Consider the following 17,312-nt stretch of genomic DNA (forward strand, 5'->3'; position numbering starts at 1 on the left):
AAGGATGACTTTATAACATTGAATAGAGAAAACCCTTATTTAATTATGATATATACATACACGTTCACATGATCCTTGAATCCACAAATATGTTGATATATTTTTTTGTACTTGGAATTGCATTTAAAATATCATTTTTATATTTATATAAATAGCAAACACTATTCTATGTTAAAAAAAAAAAAAAAAAAACATGTATGCATAGTGTTTGTACTTTTTTAAAATATTTTCCATTTCAAATAAATAAATAAATAAATAAAAAGTTAGATTTGGCTTGAAAACATTTTTAAAAACCAATAGATACATTTTTTGTATTATGACGATAATGTGTGATTTCCTTATATCTTTGGAGTCTCTTTCAATCCATTTTCTCACTATTTCTATTTTCTATTTTTCATACTTGTATATGATTTTTAGATTGAAAAAAGAAAATGATCCTTTGTTTGAAATTATGAGGTTTTACCATATACATAGATGTTGACATTTTTTTGTATTTTGGGATTGTGATTAAATTATCTATTTTTATATATATGAATATAAATAGAAAAAGTATATCATCCGGCTCTCTCAAAATGTCATTCGTGCAATTTACTCATTTGCGCATTCTCGGCCATGATTCACGTCCCCTAGTTCCTTTCTCAGCTTGTATCTTACCTAAAAATTGAAAAAATAAATAAATCGTTTTGAGTATGAGAATGAGAAAATGTAAGAGAACTAATCGCTTGGTGGTGACGATACAGGTATACGGCCTTAAAAGGTTTTATTATATAGATGAGATAAAAGTTAAAAGTTGAATAAAATATTATTAATAGAATATAATTTTTATTTTAAAATTTGAAAAGCTTAAATTATTTAATATATTTTATTTAAAATTTTAAAAAAATTTATAATGATGAAATGAGATTATTTATAAAAACAAATCAAGACAAATACAGCTCCATTTTGGGCAGGATCAACTTTAAAAGTTTTAATTCGAAAAACAATCTAATTTCTCGTCTTTTACAATTTAGGCCTCGTTTCTTTTCACAAATGAGATGATATGAGTTGAGATAAAAATTGAAAATTAAATAAAATATTGTTAGAATATAATTTTTTAATATTATTTTTATTTTAAGCTTTGAAAAAGTTGAATTACTTATTTTATTTTATATGAAAATTTAAAAAAATTATAATGACTATATGATATAAGAATGATTGTGAAAACGAACAAGACCTTAACATTTTTGTTTTTATGTTTTATAAATTTGGTACCTGAATTTTTATATATTTGAGATTGGCATGTTTGGGTAATGAAATATGATGTGAATTCTTTGAATAGTAGTAAAATAATTTATAAATAGTAGTGAAATGATTTTAATTATGATATTTTATTGAGTTTTGAAAAATGAGAGAGAAAATGTTGATTAAAAATATTATAAAATTAAAATATTGTTAGAATATTATTTTTTAATATTATTTTTATTTTGAAATTTAAAAAAGTTATTTTATTTTTTGTATTTTGTTTTGAAGTTTAGAAAAATTGTAATAATTAGATGAAAACTTAAAATTTTAAAAATATTTATATTTGAGTAATATTTAAGAAATAAATTATGAAAACTTTTGAGATGAGGTCAGATGAGATAATTTTACTTTCCAAATAGACCCTAAGTATCCCTATCAATCTCTTGTTAGAAAACTTACTAGAGGTCACATATGTCAATAACTGACTGACATGTGGCATAAATACGCGACGTGGTAGTCCTTCTATTAGTATTCTAATTGGAGAGTGAAGAAATTATATAAATGTAAATTTTAGAAATTATATAACTGTAATTTTTTTAAAGTTCAGATATCAATTTTGCAAATATTAAACCTTGGATCTCGAATTGTAAATAGTGAAATATAATTACTGATTTTGCAATTTACATTCTTTAAAAAGAAATCCCTCAAGATTTAAACTCAAATATTGAATATGAAAACAACAATTAATTGAGGGTTGCAGTGTTAGGGCCACCGAGAGGAGTTTAGACACTGCGCACCGATAAGTGTAATTTATATTTTTTAATTTAGTGTGATTTTTGTTCAAGCATTTTCTAAATCAATTTAATATTTTTTTAAAAAAAATCATAACTTATTAAAAAATAATTTCTTAACTATTAAATAAAAAAAATCAAAATTAGAATAATTGATTGGAAGAATCTATCGGTGTCTTTAATTTTTTCCTTATTAATAATACCCTTGGTTGGAGCTTGACGTATTGAGAACGCATTTGTAGCTGGCTTTTAGGTTTTCACATGGTTGCCCTAATGCTAGGCCCGAGGGAAGAAGTTAGGACTATAATTTTTTTATAACTTAGGTTTGAATAATTAATTGAAAAAAATAATGATATACATACAATATATTAAATAACTATTTTTACAACTCAAATTTAAACGAATGACATTTCTATAAATTTTTAATTTAAATAAGAAGTTTAATATTGTTATAAAGTCTCATTGTTATATTGGCCGATTTTAATAAAAATTAATCTATAGTATTTGACCGAACTCTAAGATCTAGAGTGGAAAAGATAAACACATGAAATACAACATCACAATATTTATTGAATATTTAATGCTACTTAGCAATTAACACTAGTAACTATAAATGTTGTAGAATTTACTTCACGCGTCTCTTTCGGACGCTCATTTGTTTTCACAGATAAGATGAGATGAGATAAGATTAAAGTTAAAAAGTTGAATAAAATATTGTTAAAATATATTTTTTAATATTACTTTTTTTTATTTAAAAAAGTTAAATTATTTATTTTATTTTGTATTGGAAGTTAGAAAAGTTGTAATGATTAGACGAGATATTTTCTGAAAACAAATGAAGCCTAAGCTCCATAGTTTAGTAAAAAACTTACACGCATATTATGTAGAGCACACACGTCAAAACTAGTTGAATCTACCTATAGATTTATCGAAAAAAAAAAAAACCAAGACGCCCGAGATGGTGGAGACCAAAAGGTGAAAGGGGAAGACTACTCTCTCGTGAACAACATGGAACCTCTGAGCAGAGGCGAGAGAACAAAAAACAAAAAAGGTGATACATAAAAATAAAATAAAATAAAGAAAAAGAGAACCATGCATATAAGTCTATAAGATACATAACTTGAGAATAAAACGAAGATGATGGAAAAGGATGAAGTAGGGAGGGAGAAGTGTAGCAGCTTGAGCAACACAACTTCCACAAAAACCTATAAAACTCTATTCTCAACTTTATTTCTTCACTATATTAATAAAAGAGTTTATTAACTTTTTACGTCTAAATATCTAAACCTACCACTTATATTAATTTCTCAAACTCAATGACATCAATCTTTTTGTTTAGACAATTTTCTTTTAGCCAAAAATCTTTGTGTCCGCCTCTATCTTGCACCAGCATGTAAAGAAAAGTATGCCAAGTGATTCCAGTGAGAAGTGCCTTCGATGTCTAAGATGGTAAATATGATAAGATGTATTTGGTAATTGAGATTATCACAAATTACATCAAATTATCTCACGATTATTTATTAATATTTACTATTAACTATTTATTATTTTTTAATTATTATTTACAGATCATCTGAGATCACCTCAACATTTAGACGTAGAACAGAAAATATCCAAATGATTTGGAAAGTGTGATGGATCTTAACCCTTTAATTGGTTTTCATATATATCCAAGATTATAGAGCAAGAAATCTTTTTCAACAGCAACAACTCATTTAAAAATTGGCATAACCCTATCTACTTCGACCTCACAAACATTAGGTGATTGCTAGCCCGCATAATCCATCAACCTCACCATTTATTTAAATTGTGTCCTTGAAACGAGAGCTACATGAATCTTTTTAGAAAAGTGTGGAAGTTTTGTGACAGTCATTGCATGAAAGCTCTTAGCCCTTGGATCGGTTTACCTATCTAAGGCTATTGAGTTGAAAAATCTTCTTCAGTTGTATGAACTCTTTCAGAATTGTGAACCAAATTAACCTTAGGCAAGCCCTTTTCACAAGACTGTGAACCAAATTAACCACCTCCATGTGAACCATCTCTTAGATCATGTAGAACATGAGATTTGGATTATTCCGTTAGTCGAAAACTTGCACTTTTGTGTTTGTTACAGGCAAATAAACTTATAATAGTAATCTAAAGTACAAAAGGTAGGATTATGTTTGGTTCCTAAATTTAGTTGAGCTCAATCTAATTTTAAGCTGAGTCTAATATTCAAACACCTAACTCTCAAATTACTAAACTCATCCTAATTTAAAACATTCTTACACTTGGGACCTACACTATTTTTCAACTTAAACCATCTTTATACTTGAGACCCACAATTTTTTTTAAATTACCATAAAAAGTATTAAATTCATCTTAACATCCAAACGCATTTAAACTCAATTTAGATGGCCCTTACATAACTCTCTCCACTACTCAACTCACTACTATTTAAAAAAAAACTCAATTCAACTCAGCTTAGCTCAACATACAAACGCAGCCTTAAAGACCTTACAATTCCCATGAACCCTGCCATTCTTGTTTCTCTTCCCTTTTTCTTTCTAAAAGAATTAAGACTGATTTGGATTCATAAAATGAGATGGTTTTAGATGAAAGTTGAAAATAATATAATATTATTTTTTAATATTGTTATTGTTTTGAAATTTAAAAAAGTTAGATTGTTTATTATATTTTATATGAGAATTTGAGAAAGTTGTAAATATGAAATGAGATAAAATATTTTCTGAATCCAAACAATATATTAGAAAGATACCTTTCTTTCTTTCTTTCTTTTTTGGGCTTTTTTTTATCAAATCCAAAGTCATGAAATTAAGCTGAAAATTTTCTAGGGACGAAGTAGATGAAGCTAATTACTTTCGTGCTATCAGAAGGATCGAGGTGGCCAAGATTATTTTATGTTGTGAATGGTACTGGTGCATGGCCTTTAGATTTCATTCCTTTCCCACTTCATTCGTACGTACCTTGCACCTGGTGAGTTCAACGCCAAAATACCCAATAATAAAAGAGAATAATTATATATCTCTGTAGTAGTGCCTACTTTAATTACCCAACAACCAAAAATTACAGAAAATTCAAACATGATATTAATTAAAAAGATCAGTAAAAAGTTATTCCCAATAGCTATGATTGCAATACTCAAAATGATTTGAAAGCAGAATGGAATTAGGAGATGATCATGAAAGCAGCTTGTCTCAAAGAAATGCCAGAAAAATCATCCAAAACGAAGAATATATACTTGAAGTGGAAGTGGTGGCCGGCGGCCGCTATCCTTTCCTTGTGAGTGAATGTCTTTTAAATTATATTAATTCCATTCTATCATTTTTACAATATATATATATATATAAATATATATATATCTTCAATTCATTCACATATTTCACCATTGTTTATATTGATAATATTCTCATATTTTTTAAATTTATTGATGAATACTGAAAACATTTGCAATCGTTTGCGGATATCATTAGGTTGAATGGTCTTGTTGTCTTTGCTAAAAAGTTTCGTTTGTTTTCAGAAAACATCTCATCTCATATCACCTCATCATTACAATTTTTTCAAATTTTTACACAAAATAAAATAAACAATTCAACTTTTTCAAATCCCAAAACATAAATAATATTAAAAAATATATTCTAACAATATTTTATTCAATTTTTTAACTTTAATCTCAACTCATTTCTGAAAATAAACAAATCAAATTGTTTCAAATCAAGATCAAATTCTTTAGTTATGATATTTTTTAAAATAAAATTAGACCTATTAATAAGATTATTGAATTTGCTCAGAAATTTTCAGATGTTATATATATATATATATATATATATATATATATATATACTAGTAAAGGGCAAACACGTGCATTGCATGTGTGCCCAATTGTGAAAATATAAAAAATATTTTGTAAAATAATATTTATGAAATCTAAAAATATGTAATAATAAAAAATAGGTTAATATATATAATTATAAAATGTGTTAGTTTTGTTTATATTTTAAAATTCTCATTGATCATAAAAATAATAACATATATTATCTGCATAATATCTATGATTATAACATAGGAATTTGCACGAACATATTTATAATTACACAATTTTCTATTGTAGATAAAAAAGTGACTATTGAAGTTAATGGGTTATCATCATAATTACAAATAAAAAGCAAGAGCTATCTCATAATTACAAGATAAAAAAAAATTCTATAAATACATTTATAATTACATATGAATTTCTAATAGCTATACATTATAATAACTGGAAGTCTGGAAGAAAATTTTTGAAATAGCTATTCTGCTATCCCAGGTATATTATTGACAGATAATAAGAAATCAATAACAATCTGTCAAACACGTAAAATACAAAGCACAGAAACTAGATAATAAAAAATAAACAATAGTACAGTTATCTACATTTAAAGCATAAATAAATATCATCCAATCAATAAAACATGCTTAATATTAAAACCAAATTATTTAATATAATACTGAACTATTTACAATTAAAAATCTTAATACATATATAAAAAATATTGAGCAATTCTAATTAATAATCACAATTCTATATATTTACAAGATGCCTTGTAGAAATAAATGCATTAAATATTATAAAATATAAATAACAACATCTATTTGTATAAATAATAATAATACATACCTGGAGATAGAGGCAAATAAAAGATCAATGGAATTAGAGCCAAACAGCGAATAGGAAGACAAGCACAAAGTGACAAAACCAAAACGCCTGTTATAAAGAAATATATTATATAAGATCATATGATTATTCTAATAATACCCCGTCGTTTCTAAAAAAAAGCTACACTAACGTATTAAAATATAATTTGTTAATATTTTTTATTTAAATTTAATTATAATAAGTGGCTATCTAACTGTCAGAAACAAAAATAACTATATAATAAGAATAAATTTTGTGAGATTGCAAATAAAAGTTGCGTAATATCCTAAATTCTTTTTCTTTTGCTTCTATATATATATATATATATATTTTTTTTCTATACTTTCCAATCCTATAATAATAATTGTTAAATAAGTGTTAAATAATTTAATCATACAATTATTTAACACATGAAAACATATGAAAAATTGATTACTTGTCAATCCACAATAAATAACAAAATGATAATTTAGATTTATACAATTTCTTAATTTTAAATATTAATGGATAGAGTTTCATCTATATTTTAAGTTTTTATTTTTTATCATAAAAAAATTACATTTGTTATGTGCAAAATATTGATAACTTTAACATAGAAATCTTAACTACAAATGGAGTACAGATTTATGTCCATATCTTCAGAATTTATTTTCTTGTTTACAATACATATTATACACATGATCTGCGTAATATTTACAACTATAATATAATAGTAATAAAGAACAGTAAATGAAGAACAGGAACAACAAACCTGTAAAAAAAATTGTAATAGAATATATATATTTTTACATCATCAAGTTTTATAATTATATTACTGAAATTAATATTGTTAATTTTATTAATAGTCTTAATTTTATTAAGTTCTTTTTTCTCACTTGAAGCCCAAAAGAAAGCAAAGAAGGAAAATCAACCCTACAAACCCAGCCTAATCATCAGCCCAAATCACCAAAACGGCACCGTTTTCAGCACAACCGTGTAACACCCTCAATCACATTTAAAAAACGACGATGTTTTGCCTAAAAGAAAACCCTAGTTTTATACCTACCACTATAAATACATCATTATACCCCTCAATCTCCTCTGTCTCTCCTTTTCTTGCTTTTCGGTTAATCCTCCACCTCTCTTCTATTTTTTTTTTTTTCACCTTTTTTCTTCAGGCTTTTTCTTCTTCTCCCTTTTCGTTTGTTTCTTTTTTTTTACTCCTTTATTTGTTTCTTTCATCTGTAGGTTTTATTTTTTCTTAAGTGGTTTTATTTCTCCGTTTCTATCTTCTCCTCTGTTTTTTTGTCTTTACATTTTCGGTAGTTTGTAGGTGTTTTTTTGTAAATGGTTTTATTTTATTTTTATTTGTTTTGTTTGTGCTTCTGACATGCAGATTGGAATGAATAGAAATTTCTTTTAGTTGGCTTATATCTGGAGTTTTTTGTCTAAAGATCTAAACAGATCCTTGTATATTTGAAGATATTTTGTTGAGATCTAAACGATGTTTTTTTTTTTTAATTTCTCTACTGATCTAGAAATCTTCATATCGTAGTCAATGTTTATAGCTTTTTCATATTTTTTTTTGTATTAAATCACTTTCCTACAAATCCGATTCCATGTATATTTTTTTAGGGCGCTATATTTTTTTTTTCTCTATAGATCTGAACAGATCTGCATATATTTGAAGCTATCATGTTCAGATCTAAACTTCATTTTTATTTATTTTTACTTTTTCATTCGTTTGCAATTTTTTTATGCCTTCGTTTTCTGTTTTTTCATTTTGTTTGTTAATTTTTTCTTGCATTAAGTAAATGACGATGTGATGTTCATTTTCTGCAAATCTGAGTTGGTGTATTTTTTTATGTGGGTTTATTTTTGAAGACACTCATATATTTGAAGCAATCATGTCCAGATGTGCGTTCGTAAGTTTCTTTATTTTTTTGTTTTGTTTTGTAAATTCATGCATCTCTTCTTTATTTGTTACTTTTGTTATTATCTTAAGCCTGAAATCTCAGTTGTTTGACGGCTGAAATCTCTGTATCATTTCTTTGTTAGATGTGAAAATATAATATGGTTTCTGTTATTTTACTTTCACTCTATTGTTCTGTTATTTTAAATCTCAACAAATTTTCATATATTCGATGTTCCTGTTTTTTACATTTATTTATTTTTTCTTGTATTGTGAATCTCTAGATAAATGAATGCATGTAGTTCGTTTCTGTTGGGTTTTTTTTTCCTGTATGGATACCAACCTTTTTCATATTTGAAAATTTATATGGTTGACACATATATATAAGATATCTATTACATTGTATGAGTTTTGGTTTAAATTTTTGGAGTTTTAAGTATTAAGTCTGGAAATACTTAAAAAAAAAGAAGTTTAGGATATTCAATCAAGAAATTCTTGACATGTTATTTATATGTCTTTTACGTATATTTCTTTTATGTTATGTATATGCATATTATGAATGTAAAAGTAATTCTCTCCTGATGTTATGAGTCTACAATATAATTTTGCTAAGCTGTAATTAATGGTTTCTATAATCATAAAAAACATAATTTTTTTTTTCACATCTATAAGTATTTACTATTTTATGAAATAAAAGGAAATTTCATAATTAATAGAGCATAAAACCAAACGGAAAGCATACCAAATTTAATCTGAAATTTGAAAGCCAAGTAGCAAAATCTGACAGCAAATTTAAACGCGGAAGCAAGGAAATAGATTTGGAAAATTTAGAACAACGACAATAGTAGAAAATGAGACGGTGACAATTGCTTTTATAGTAAACTACAAGCGGTGGGAAAAAATTAAAAATAGAATCCAATAACAGCTGCAAAAGCGGTGGGAAATTTGAAGAAGTAAAAATCTGATTACCTGATTAGAACAATACTTTTCTATAACAGGATAAGAATTGGACAATAATTCTGTAGAAATGTGAAATCCAGAACATACGAGAGACGAAACATGAGGAAAATATGTAGTAGAGGACAAAATGGAAAAGAGATGCTGACATATTCAGAACAGGATAACAACGAAAATAATTTGACAAAACCAAAATTAAAACCGATGAGAGACAGAGTAGGAAGGTAAAATATATAGATGGTAGAGGGTAAAATGGAAAAAAATAGTATACGACAGCAGAAATGTAAAATCCAGAACATATAAGAGACGAAACAATGAGGAAAATATGTAGTAGAGGATAAAATAGGAAAGAAATGCTGACATATTTAGAACAGGATAAAAATGAAAATAATTCGGCAAAACTAAAATTAAGACCGACGAGAGATAGAGTAAGAAAGTAAAATACATGGATGGTGGATGCTAAAATGAGAAAAAATAGTGTATAACCACTGCTTATAGACGTTTATTACATATAAGATAAAATATAAGATAAAGATGAGATATAAACGCATTCAAACAAAAGGTGCGGAAGATAGCCGTGATCGATGTGATAATGAGATGTGGGGACTACTGCATGCAATAAGACCACATGCCATCAACCTCCTGCATGTGTCATTCAATGTTCATTTCAATGTCAAATCTGTGGTTGTTTTTGGGTTTCTAGAAGCTTGCACTAATTAAATATATACAATAATTTAAAATAAAAAAGTAGCATAGGATCAGCATTCCATGTCACCATGATTATCTTGAAATTTGGACAAAAGATGTCAATAATAATAATAATTCTTGTTGAGTGGCTTTCTGATAAACATTAAAAAAAAAAAAAAAAAATTTTTTTTGCAATTTTCAATTAAGACTGTTATGCTAAATTTAAAATTTAGATTTGATTATTTTTTATTATGAAATATTAGTTTTAATATTATAAATTACAAAATAATTATATTCATAACGTTTGCAAATTACTAGACGAGCCCTTCCAATTCACTGCTTATAGGCGAAAGTATGTGCCAGAGAGATTCATGAAACCAGCAGCTGCATGCATGATTTAACTTATATCATAAACACTAAATAAAAATATTGATTGGTTAAATTAAGGATTAATTCTCATCATTAACAGTAAATCAACCACTCTATTTTCCAATTATATAAATTCTACTGTACACATGAATTTATTATATCCAAGTGAGTGATGAATATTAATATATTTTAGAAATATATAAATTATTTTCTTAAATATACATAACTTTATTGTTAAGTTTTGTTTTTGTTTAGATTTAAGAAATAGTAATTGAGGTCTCGTTTGTAAACAAAACACTCTCAATCCATCTCATCATTATAATTTTCTTAAATTTTAATATAAAATATAATAAATAATTTAAAATTTTAAAATTTTAAAATAATAATAATATTAAAAAATAATATTTTATTTAATTTATATAAAATATCTCATCTCACTATTTAAATTTGAATAATATCTTTTCCTTTATTCTATGTTCTCATTCATTTCACTGGAGTTTCAATTTTTGTAAAGGTCAAGACTGTTGCAGGGGGGACATACGTGGGTCTACCAATAATTATGTTATTCCGTGGGGTTTTAGCTCAATGTGATTCATTTGTCAAAAAAAAAAATTGGATCTCTTGATATTTACATTATCATTTTATTTTTTGAGAGATTGGTCAAATCATGGAAACGATTCCAATGCAAGCAACATCTACCTTAAAAGATTATACAGATTGTACATGTGCCCTCATTTATGATGTTATGACCAATCACAAAGCAATATGTGTCTGACTGAATAGAGTAACCATATATTTTTTTCTTTTTTAAAAAAGAAAATTAATTAAATAGTAACTAAATTAAATAATCAATGACCAAAAAATAAAAAACCTTTCCCTTTTTTCAAGGAATCTTTAGAATAGCATTAGATATAGTTATAAATTATCCAAATATTAAACTCTATTATTAAAAAATTAATTATTTATATAATATTTATATTTACTCATTTTTAAATACTTGACGATTACCTACTCTATAACCATAAACATCATTTTTCGTATAAATATCACGTTACGTAACAAATACGATACATAAGTTGCGGAGATCTTATTGATTACTCTGCCAATCCCAAGAGCCAAATAATAGTTTTTGAAATAAGAAAATAACAAAGAGTTAAGTCACGTGTTGTTGAATAAATTAAAGTGAACGTATTAAGTTAGAATACAAGGGCAAAAAGCTTTGTTGGAAGGTCACAGACTCACGGGTGGGATACATACAAACTACTCCAAGTTGCAAAATAGCTGTAAAAATAATTGTAAGTCAATCAGTTTTACTTTCTGTAAGTGAAACAGACATTTCATATCGTTGGTAAAACCCATTAATAAGAAAAAAGTATGCAAATCAAATCATTAGATATTTCCTTGCAAAATATTTTTCCATACTAACTAAACACATCAGATTAGTTTTCATTTAATTACTTTAAAGTGACATTCCACAAAAAGATTGAATAAGATAGCAGTTGTTCCAGTAAAATTAATGAGCAAGTTCAAAGAATCCGTCTATGATGCAGGAAAATATAAAAAAGGGCAGATTGAACCAATCAGATGATGCTACAAATGCAATAGACCAAATCTGTGATGATCATTAGATGTTAATAGATTGATTAAGGGAGTATATATATCTAATCTATCCAAGAAGGTGAAATGTCAGTTATATAAATAATATATATATATAAAAAAAAAAAAAAAAAAAAAAAAAAGCAAGGTGAAAAGTCATGCATCAGCCTGGAGTGTTAATGCCTGCTTCCAAAAGGGTTTTTTTTCGTAGAACATGAGATCGGCTATCCTTTTATAAGTTGGAGCAAAATTGAATATCTACATCAGAGAAAATTACAAACATTGAAAGTCTGTTACAGCATTTTCAGCCAACGTGTTAAAATGGAAAAACTTCCGTTTATAATATGCAGTACCAGAACATTATGAATGCAGCAATGCCACTAAGGATACACAGTCTGTCTAACCTGCTTTCATTTCTTATCTTCTCCTCTTTTAACTCGCTCTGCACTTTTGAGTATAAATGACAAGACTCTAGAACTTCACTGTAATTTTTGCTCCTACGGCAGCTCAGTGCTTCTTTCAGGATAAGCAAACTGTTTCTTCCATTAACATGGGCACCTTCCATGTCTTCCAACTGCATGCTTAGCTCAGTTAACTTGAGACTTGTCTGAACGCCCTCTCCCTCAGTATGGGTCACTCTGAATTTCATACTAAGGATGCATTCCACAACTTGACATGGAAGAATGTCTTTGGCAGGAAGGACAGATCCAAAGCGTAACACAAAATCCTTGTCTGTTGGCCAATGCCTTTGTCCACCAAGAGGGCTCCAGCTGGCAAGATTAGCAGCTTGATTTATTTTTCTGTTCACAACAATCCAGCTAAGCCGGAGTCCATCACGAAGCTCCCGCCATAGCTTTCCATCTTTCCTTTCTCTTTCCATAGATGCAATTCGTGGCAGACCATCAGAAACAGAAAGTTTAACCTCACCATCATTCTCATCATCTCTATCTGCATAATTTAGAAGATCAATCCGAAATGGGCAATTGTAAAACCAACCATCAAAGCCATTTGCATTTGGAATGCCCCAAAGAACTTTTGAGCAAATTATTTTATCTTTGTAGCTGATATCCACAAGGGAAACAAAATCTGAGGGCAAAACACTTTCAAATTCATCTGTGTCACCGTAGTATTCAGCCTCAGTCCATTCTTCAGGGTACTCAGGATAGTTGTTCCATTGGTTCTCAGTGACTTCCTTGTTCACAATAAGGGGAAAACAATCTGCATAGAACTTTCTGAATCCACCGATGGATGATATTAAACTTTTGACATCTTCCCTATTGGTTGAAGGCCACATAGAAGAACACACATTTTCCCATAATTTTTCTTCTTTTGATATAGAACAGAATGATGCACAAGCACAGGCTGCACTTGCCAAAGTTTGACCATCAAGACGCCTTAATATATCGTAGCAGAGATCACTGCTCAATGATGCCACACTCTCTACAGGTGCAAATGACACAGCCATAGACCTCTGATCATCAGAGGAACAAGTTAAAGATAAAATACAAGTTCACTTGATAATAACAAAGTAAAAGAGATGTCATGTTTCAAGGCATTTGCAATATGGTTTCACATCACGTCACCCTTTTTTCAGTGAAAAATTCAACATATAAACTCTCTTAAAATGTATCACTTGCACAGGGCCTTTATTTTCTCTTGGTACATAACTTAATACAGTTGCCACTGCAATTCTTCCCCCTCAAAGTTTCAAATAATGCCCAATAAACTAACAATAATAAGGATACTAACGGCAATAGGCAGAAGGCTTGTTGAGGTATTCTATGTTCAAGAACATATTTCTCAATTACTCCACATTCCATACAATCAAGCATGGCCAGCCTTAAAACTGACAATTTATTTTCAGATACGGTACTTTCCTCTTACCTACCATATTAGTTAATTGTCATTTTCCTGCATAATAGCAAGTTAAGATCAGTATGTAGAGGTATTTAATTTTTATCTAGAAAATTGACCAACTTTGGTTTAATTTGAATAGAGGATTTTAATATTTTGAGCATCCATGCACAATATTCAGTAAAGTGCCACAATTTACTTTTAAATCCTTTTATAACCTACTCCAATCTATAGCTTCTAAGCAACATTGATAACAGTACACCTGAACTTCCTACAATTCCATGTTTGAACTGGATTTGGGTCAAAATGGACTTAATTGGCTTTTACAACGAGACTGGATCCAAAAATCTGAAAGAAGTTGGATACAGAAAGATTCAGTAGTAACATAGTTGGGCAAAGTATTACAAGATCCAATAAGATATTTGGTTATATTTAAACAGAGACTTGTAGGAAACTTCTCCTAAACTAAAAACTGGCATGAGTATTGAGGACAAGGCACTTGTTTCCGCTACCTCCAATGGTGTCATTGGAGGAAAGGAATTTCCTTTATTTAACTGAAAACGTGTAATCATAAGATTGCATTCATTTTTGTGAAGAAAGTTTAACACAATTGCTAATTTTGTGATTATAAACTACCTATAGTTTGTCTACATGAAAAAAAAAAAGCTCAGATATGATAAATACATGCGTCTAGATTAAAAAAGTTATAATACACCATTTGACTGTGTTCATGTATCTACATTTCAAAAGTATCACAAGTACAAGTCAAAACCCAAACTAGTAACCAAAACAAGCGCAAGTCTGTAAATCTTTTCTTTTTCATTTTCACTAGACAAATTTTAGCTTCGACAAAAGTTTAAAACTCACATTTGTATTAGCATGCCTGGGCTAAGACTAATGATTGCACTAGATGCTTAGAAAGCCCTCATAAAGTTTTTTATCGGGGAAAGCCCTCATAAAATTTCCCAAACACATTTATCAGAAGGAGTAAAACAATAGAATAACTGTACTATAAGTGATTTAAGTATTAGAAGCAACTCAACTAAGTTAAATGCTTGATGAATTGTTTTTCCAGAAGATCAAGAATACTTTCGAAAAAATGGCACCAATACTTGGGGACTTCTTCATAAGTCAGTATTAAAATTTTGTGCATGGCATTTTACATGCATGGGTAAGCAGTCAGAGATACACAACATTACATTCTGATTCTACGAAGAAATGTTCCCAGCGTCGATACCAAGAAAAATCTACTAGAAACCCATCTAAGAGATCAAGCCTCAGTCCATAATGCCTCAAGTGAATTGCATAGTATTTATTCTTGACAAAACTATAAATAACGATATGATGTATTAGATAATAAAACCGTGCAAGAAATGGAAACAAATTCTAAAACAACAAAAAAGAAGGCCAATTTAGAAGCTGACAACTTTTGTTCTGCACCCAAAAACAACATCCACAGAATAACCTAGCAAGTAAACTAGGCATTCATCCTTTAAAGATGGAAAAAAATACAAATACAAACGCAATTCATCTCAAGGGAGAACTATAAACACCTCTTTATGGAAGATCATATCATTTGAGAGAGAGAGAGCGAGGGGGGGAGGGGTAAGAAATTTATCAGCAACATGGCAAATGCTTGCTACCTGGACTTTCTAAAATACTCTTCTTCCTCTTTTGCTGTCTGTTTTTTTACTGAATATGAGCATCCAGATTTTACAAAAACAAAAGACCTCAAAGATGATTTCAAGTTATTAATTCAAGAACAAAAAAGAAAACAATTGCCACTGGGAGAATTTTACAAATACAGCATACCTAATTCAATTCACATAGTAGAACCAACCAAACAATAACATCCAGGTAAGATATAACACAGAGAGAGAGAGAGAGAGAGAGAGAGAGAGGCACCTCATAGACTAGCCAACTGAGGAAATGAAACGAGAAGACCCAAGCAGGGAAACAGAGAAGGGTTGGGAAGGAATTTAAGGGAAGGACGAAGATCTGAAAGCGAATCCTTTGGGATATTGATTGACCAGATGGAAATCGTAAGGAGATTTGGGTTTGTCCGTTAGCTTAAGGGTCACTTTCACTAATCTCAGAGGCTTTGTTCTCGGGTGCTGTGCTGTGTCCTGTCTGTACCTTCGCTCGCCACGGAGCTAGACATGGTGATTGCGCTTTTCCCAAGCTTTGCGTCCCCCTCTCCGGTGATTTTTCTGATATTTCATCCACCACACAACTCTCACCACGTCATCAGATACAGGTCATTTGTGTAACCCAACATGTCTAGATATTTCTTTTTGTTTTGTTTTTATTTTCTTCTTAAATCGGCATATTAAATTGCATTTTCCTTTTTATTTTGTTTTTCTGAATATTGAAAAACATTGACATATATTTATAGAGAGAGAACTGTAAATTAGGTAATTTGGGACGTTAAATTAAAAAAATTATGTGATAGTGTGTTGACGAAAGTATCATTTCTATGTATTTTTCAAAGATAAAAATCCAACATTATATCATGTCAACAAGCTTTTAATTATATTGATATACAATCTAAAACAAAAAAATATTGACACAATTTTTAAGTATTTTTGAATCTCGAGTAGGGGATAATTAGACATATAATATGAGTTTTATAATAATTATTAAATATTAAGAACTTGTTTAGGAAGTGAGATGAGTTGAAAATTTTGAAAATAGTCGAGTTATATTTTTTGTATCAATTTCTTTATTTTTGTAAACATTATTAAAGTTCTCTTAAGAACTCTATGGGATACAAATAAGCACGAGACAACTAATCATGTTTATATGTATTAAGATATTTCTAATGATATAAGAAATGGTTTTTTTTTTAATCTTAAATTGATGTGTGCTACTTTAAATATTATATTTAATTTATATAATAAAAGTAACAAAATACGAAATAATAGCTTAATTTCATGATGCATCTACCAGCTTTTAATTTCCTGAGTTTGGATAGGCTTGGGAAACCAAAAAAAAAAAAAAAAAATGTAAGCAAGATAGATAGGTTTGGGAAGGGTATTTAAGAAAGTTGACCTTAGGTCGTATCAATCCATTAATGTCTCTGAGGACTCTTTTTTATTATTAATATTATTATGGGTACAAAATTCCTTTCTTTCGGGTGTTCGAAGATAAAAGATGGATATAGTTTGCCACTTTTGAAATTCAAATCGCTTCCCAACAACTCACTTCCTTCCTTTTGAGACCCACCCACACCTTTGTAACTTAGTAACGAGAAATGGAAAATTTACATCAC

The 17,312-nt window shown here is 28.6% G+C and overlaps 1 protein-coding gene across 1 annotated transcript; it reads right to left on the reverse strand.

Annotated features, from left to right (window-relative positions):
* Positions 1-12,419: 12,419 nt before the first annotated feature.
* LOC121259426 (F-box protein At2g27310-like) lies at positions 12,420-16,345 on the reverse strand. The gene is made up of 2 exons (XM_041161019.1): positions 15,947-16,345; positions 12,420-13,658 (listed from the first exon to the last, which is right to left on the reverse strand). Exon 2 carries the CDS (start codon positions 13,650-13,652, stop codon positions 12,525-12,527), a length of 1,128 nt encoding a protein of 375 aa, XP_041016953.1. The 5' UTR covers positions 13,653-13,658; positions 15,947-16,345; the 3' UTR covers positions 12,420-12,524.
* Positions 16,346-17,312: the final 967 nt, after the last annotated feature.

Source organism: Juglans microcarpa x Juglans regia, chromosome 4D, assembly GCF_004785595.1.
Source record: "Juglans microcarpa x Juglans regia isolate MS1-56 chromosome 4D, Jm3101_v1.0, whole genome shotgun sequence".
Taxonomy (NCBI): domain Eukaryota; kingdom Viridiplantae; phylum Streptophyta; class Magnoliopsida; order Fagales; family Juglandaceae; genus Juglans; species Juglans microcarpa x Juglans regia.